Source organism: Chenopodium album, chromosome 11 (genome assembly GCF_948465745.1).
Source record: "Chenopodium album chromosome 11, dcCheAlbu1.1, whole genome shotgun sequence".
Lineage (NCBI taxonomy): Eukaryota > Viridiplantae > Streptophyta > Magnoliopsida > Caryophyllales > Amaranthaceae > Chenopodium > Chenopodium album.
Window position 1 is genome coordinate 49,527,857 of NC_137844.1, and position 6,759 is coordinate 49,534,615.

General features: G+C 35.5%; 1 protein-coding gene across 1 annotated transcript; it reads right to left on the reverse strand.

The window, feature by feature from the left end:
• Window positions 1-2,022: 2,022 nt before the first annotated feature.
• Window positions 2,023-6,265, reverse strand: LOC145567671 (dentin sialophosphoprotein-like protein). The gene is made up of 3 exons (XM_081627014.1): window positions 6,139-6,265; window positions 3,041-4,278; window positions 2,023-2,917 (listed from the first exon to the last, which is right to left on the reverse strand). The coding sequence occupies exon 2, from the start codon at window positions 4,108-4,110 to the stop codon at window positions 3,076-3,078; it is 1,035 nt and encodes a 344-aa protein (XP_081483140.1). The 5' UTR covers window positions 4,111-4,278; window positions 6,139-6,265; the 3' UTR covers window positions 2,023-2,917; window positions 3,041-3,075.
• Between the last annotated feature and the right edge of the window lie 494 nt (window positions 6,266-6,759).

Below are 6,759 nucleotides of genomic sequence, written 5' to 3' on the forward strand. Positions count from 1 at the left end.
TAAATCTTGCCAACTATAAGTCTACTTCGTACAAGTATTTGAGGGTGATTATACCTTACCATTTCTTTCATTATAAAGTGTCTGACCTATACATACTATACTAAAAAACACTGAAAGTTGAGATTTAATTATGAGTAGCATCAATCTCCTTATCTTAATAATATATTATGGTATTTTTTACTACCTCTATTTCTTTTTATTTGCATCAAAGGGACATCAATCAAAATGAAGCAAACTATAACATGGTAAGTGGATCTCAATCGGAAGATATCGGGCATGAATCGAAGCAAGGTTAGTAATAAAGTTGGGCAATATAATAGCAAGGTTTGTAATAAAGTTGCAAGTCTTGCAACAAGGATAGCAGCGTATGAACAATGGAGCTATCACTAAAGCGGGTATAGACGACGCAGGTGGTGTAGACGAGAATGGAAGTGCATGTGTGCGCACAAGCATGGTCGTGAAAGTGTTGTGGGATTGTGTTGATGTAGTTAGGGGTTGTTATTATTCATCCATGACAAAAGAGATGCGAAGCTTATCAAACAATAGGAGCCATGGAAAGCCTGTATTTTTTTACAGTACTAGAATAGAGGAAATGAGATCTCTAAGAGGGTGTTTTAGATTGATATGGTGTTGATTACATGATGATAAAGGGAATTTTGATATGATGTTATAACATATGACAAAAAACAAATAAGGTACTAGGCAACTTTTAAGTGCAGAACAAATCTAACGAAATCAATATGGAGTAATTTCATATTCTGCTATAATTAGTTAAAGATGCAATCTTTATAGTCTCTTAATTGAAATGTCTGTTTCTAATATCTATTTAGAGTATAATTTTTTAAACAATTTACCTCACTAATTTTTTTTTTTTTTTTTTTTTTTTCCAATGGAGAATTCCAAAGAGTTGAGATTTTACGATGGTTGTCTTATTGCTATGGGATTCTGTCTGATTTTTGTGAACCGTGAACGTGCTATACATTGACCTTAGTTAGAATTTAAACAGCCTCTGAACTAGTATTTGACCAGTTAAAGACAATAAGACAAGCTAAAATTGCTCAAGTGTTGTAAATTGATACAGTACCCATTTGAAATTGAACTACTAGTACATTTACATCACTTCATTCTTACAAAAAAACAAAACTTCTTTTATCCAAAAGATATTTTTTTTTTCCCCTTAGGCCTTGTTCAAATTGCCTTATTTTCACTTAATTTAGGAAAAATAAAATTCACACAAGACCTTAAGGGTTATTGAATTCAGATAAATAAATTAAAAAGAAATACGGAATATGTTCAAAGCAATTTTAGGCGGCTTAAAAATAAGGCTACCCAAATTCAATTAATAATACAAGTTCTACTCCATAACAAGTTTTCACAAGTTCAAATAAGTTAAGCATCACTAGTGATAAGTTCATTTTGAGATAGTACTATTATATACGGAGTATAAACCATACTCCATATATTAACAAATGAGTCCACAAATTCATGGAATTGCTTACCAAACATAAGTTCCATAAATTACTCTACCAATTATCCTCTACACCAATTACTCTATACCCATTGTCCCATTTATATTTATGTTTTTGAGGGAATAGTCCCAATTAATTTGAGTTATCGGCCATATTGGCAGTTCTTTTTTTAATATATATAAAGCAAGGTTAGTAAGGGTCTAAGCCTAGGCTTTACTGTGATTAGCTCAGGGTTTTGGTGGGTTATATACTATTATTAAACAAAACTAACAGAAAACGAAGTCTCTAATGGAAATTTTAGGTGCTTTGCTTTTTAAAGTGAAAATTTGGTCCAATCGATCCGAAGTGATAAAACGTAACACAAAACAGTACAGTACCATATAGTAGTGCTTGTTACGTAGTATTGACTATATGATATGAGTAATAGATAGCTAGTGAAGCAACTAGTAGACCGTGGATGCAAAAAACGTGCTATATATATCTACTATACTTGCATTTAACAGAATGATCCAATACATGGGCATGACCTATATGGAATATGTGCCGCGAGAGGGTTTCATATAGTATGTGTATATTCAATAATGGGATATGTATGCTTTGACAAAGGGATGTCAAGAGGTCTTTTGAATAACACCACCCGAAATAAGAGAAAACAACATGCACAACATAACAAGATGGTATGTATATGTTCAAAGATGGCACTGGGATGTTGACGTTGAGTTCATTTCAAGGGATTGCAAAAAGTAGAGAACTAACTGAGATTGTAACAGTCTCAAGTAGTACTTACCAAGGATATATCCTCAATAGAAACTGAGGTACTCCAGGATGGCAGTTTGTTCATCATTCTCCTTCCAACGATCCACAATTTGGACTAGGAAAGTAAGAGGCCACAAGAATTGGGGACGGACATTCAGGCCAGCAATGTATACTCATACAGTAAGGTTCCGCCCAACATTATTACAGTGCTTTCTGGGAGATAACAAGTTGCCCTTGAGACAATCGCTACATAACCTACAGTCAGTTGATTCGTAGAAAAGCTTTTTTGGGGGCAAGACAAACAAGCGAGTGATTTCATGAAATGACACTGCAGTAGCTAGCTACTAAATGTGTTGTATTGAGTTGATTAGATCCTAACTATCTTCTAGACTTATATACATTCATTCAACCACCCAAATGGTCGAAAAATCAAATAATTTGTTAGATGCAACGATGTCCTCACTGGGATTGTCATGATGTGCTTAAGCATTGAACTTGAAGGCAAGGAAACAAGAAAGCCCACCCCATCATTGAAATTACAAAAGAGCAGAGACAATAGGAAGTGTAATACCGTTAACCAGATGAAAGCCAGGTTACCTTCTTAATCAGCAATCCTTCTGTTCATCAGTATCAAATTGTCAGTCTGCAAAGCACCAACCACCAACTAGCATGGACCTGACTTCCCAGGAACACTGCAAAAAATTAAATATGTTAAGGGCACCAATTGACAATGTAAATCTAAAAAATAAAAAACAACTTTTTCGCCTCAACATTTTTTTTTTTTAGAGGGGAAGCCAGAGGGGTAGAGCTCATACCTGAATCTCTACCCGGTGGAAAGGAGCTCACAGGCTCAAGTTGTATTCTTTATTCCATTAGTCAATGCAAGGGGTGTACTTCTAAAGGAAGCAAAAGGTGTATAGTTAAGCTGGTAATTGACTGGAGTTGACCCAAAAATGTTATACGTTGCAGCACTACTATAAGCAACTTCAGCATCTGAACGCTTCTTAAATACCACTCTAGCACGACTACTTTGCACATCTATTTCTGTCTCAGATTCCTTCAGAGGCCCAAAACGCCTTAACATTTTGTTCAAATTCACTTCTGAAGGTACAGAACCCATCTCACCAAAGTTCAGCCTGAGCTCTGCTGGCAGGTCCAGCTGCTTCTCATCCTCAGTTGATACTATAGGAGTTGATACATGATTACTATGATGTAACTGTTTCCTGGAATGCTTCCTAGGATTCCGTTGAAGGGGCTTCTCATGATCACCAAAAACAACCTGTTTATCCTTTCTCTTGCGACTACGTCGAGCTGATTTAGCTTCAGCACTATCTTGGACAACCATGTCCGTCCAATAGGAGTCATTTCTGTCATCAAATTCAAAAGTCACAGGGGACCCAACAACTGGAGCAGATGGCTTCTTTTTTCTGCTAGACCCTTTGTGCAATCTTTTACTCTGAGTTGTGACAGCTACTTTTCTAAATTCAGAGAAAAAACTGATAATGTCATTAAAGAAGCTGTATCCTTTCATGGGATCACGTGCAGATAAGTGAAGCTGTGAGAGCAATTCAACCAAAGAGCTTTGCTTCGCAGTGCTTTCAGTCAGAGTGTCATTAGGAGGTTCCAAAATTTCATCAGCAACATCTGAATGCTTGTCATTGCTTTTCTCGCTGCAACCTTTGATGGTTCTTGATGATCCAGTCAGCTGGGTAGCAACTCTGCGAATACAATCACCAACTTTAAAGGATTGCTGGGGATTTGGAGATGCTGTATGTGAAACCTTGGCCACAGAAACAGTTTTTGTGTTCTGAGGAGCAGCGAAATCGTCTTCAAAGGATCCAGGGTTTCTCCCAGCACCAGCAGTAGGGGATGCCTGTCTTAGCATTGACTCTGGTCTTTGAATCTACATGTTCATTCTTAATAGACATCCCCTGATTTCCAAAACATGTACCAGCATTTTGGAATGCTTCTGAATTGTTTTGCCTTTCTGCCTGGGAGAAATGGTTTCTGAATGGCCTTAATACTGATGCTTCATTCCATGCAAATGTCCGATCTCCAAAATATGCCACCAAATAACAATCCTTTTTAAAATATTTCAAAGTAGTACGTTGGCAATCATGTGAAGACAAAACATGTATTTTGGAGATGTAATAAAGTTACTTAAGAGCTTTTCATGCTTATATTTTGGATAAGAGAAAATTGGAGCCATAGGGAAGGCCGTTCCAGGATTAAACATCATCATGGAAATGAAAAAGGTAGGGGGAAAAAAAAAAAAAAAAAAAAAAAAAAAAAAAAACAAGGTGAAACACACAAGGGCCAACTTTGAACGTATATGACTCAAGTCTCAACTCTCAAGAGACAACCAGACAAGGTGTAAGACCAATAGACCACTAGAAGGTGAAATTACAGTTCAAAAACTCTCCAAAGAGAGGTCGGATGCAAAATTAGGCCAAGAAACAAGAGACATATGACTATTCTAAATTTCTAAAGTTATATTGTGTCACCTCACAACCTGGCCAGGATTGGCTGCTTCTTTTGTTTTCACCGCTGACAATGGCTCATAGCCTACACTTGACTTACTCTTTAGCCTCGACTAAACAACTTGGCATTCATTATTCTGCTATATGTTCCACTTATTACGCTATTAATTCTCAACTTTTTTCATATTAATCTAGGGCCTAGATTAAGAATTTGGTAGAGCTAATGTTTTCCTTAGAAGCTTCCTTTCAAATAGTAGCTAAGAAGATAGAGGAGATTTGGATTAATTGAATTTTCCTCTATACCGTTTTCTGGACCAAACATTAAAACTACTGAATCTAAACCGAATTTCTTTTTCGGGATGGGTTTGGAGTTGTCCCCTGGTTTCCGTACCATAAACACCAAAATAAAACAATCCCAAATTTTCCACTTTTCTACCAAAACAAATTAACCAAAAATCTAACTTCCAATTCGGCCTAGCATTTTCCACATCTATATTAGCAAAATTTAATCTTCACTCCACAATTAGAATCAACCTAAATGAGCTACACATGAAATTAACTAACATCTTTACCAAAAATGGGTTCACCTAGAAATAGATGTATCAGCACGCTTAATATCAACTATTATCAACGATGAAGGATATTTAGCTTCATAATTCCCTGGATTACAACTTACAAGCATCATTAAACAACTGATTTATATAGCTACTAAATGTCTACATCACCAATAAGTTTATTAACCAGCAATTTAACACAAGTTCTTCTACAAACCTCATAGTCAAGCAAGATTCTCCAACCATGATTACAAAAAACATGAACAATACGTCGTTTAGAAGCTTAAGACCTAATACTTCCTCCAAACCCACTCAAAACAAGTTCCCTAATTCCATTAAAATAAGTCTCCATAAAAACAAAATTCAACTAAAACCAGGCTCGTCCCTGAGCCATGGCAGGAGGGGCGGCTGCCCGAGCCCGGTGAGATAAGGTCCAATATCATAATTCCATTCTAGCATTAAAGGTTCTGCAACAAATTAGCAACTAAACTTGATCCCATTAACAATTTAGGCTCGTAAAATCACAAGATTTTTGGTCGAAAAGGTCCAATATCATAATTCCATTCTAGTATTAAAGGTTCTGCAACAAATTAGCAACTAAACTTGATTCCGTTAACAAATTAGGCTCGTAAAATCACAAGATTTTTGGTCGAAAAGGTCCAATTTCATAGTTCCATCCTAACATTAAAGACAAATTTGATTAAAGCAACAAATTAGGGTCGAATAATCTCATAATTTTCTTCTCTAGCAACAAAATCAGTCGTTATGAAAAATGACTTTCGAATAACCCTAAATTGAGTATACTGAACATAAAATTAAGAATAAACCCTAGATTGTGAAATTGATAATCGATTAATACAAAAGAAAACAACAGTTTACCTAAAAAGCTGCTTCAATGGAGGATAAAGATTGCAGAAGTCGCCTCAGTAGAGAGCGTTCAGCGCGCTACAATGGGAATTGGGAAACCGGGAGAGAGAGCGGGAAACTGAAGACAGATAGGTTTGCGTTCATCAGTTTTTTATTACTCCATGTAATTATGTGATGCACGGGTTTATTTATAGCTTTTTATTTTTATTATTTTCTTCAATATTTATTAATCAAATACATTTAAAATAATGAAGAGATGAATTATTAATTTAGTCGATATAATACTGCAATTCTTTACAAAGAAAAAATATAATTATTTCAACTTATTAAATACTACTTTTTATTAATAACGTAATTAGAAATATTTTTATTAATAACATAATTAGAAATAAAACTGCTAATTTCAGACGGATTTTATCTTCATCTCCTCTATGGAGAGTATACTTTGCTTATGTAATTGTGGTGTATGAATCTTGGTCCTCCCGTGAATGATACCGGCAAAATTACTCTATTCTCCTTTTCCATCTCAAGTGTTTAGTATGTAGTGTCTATTCATTTTATATAATTCTGCTACATGTATCTTATGTCTCCGAAGAATGTTGGTGTCAAGATTGTTCTTTTCCCGTCTTCGGT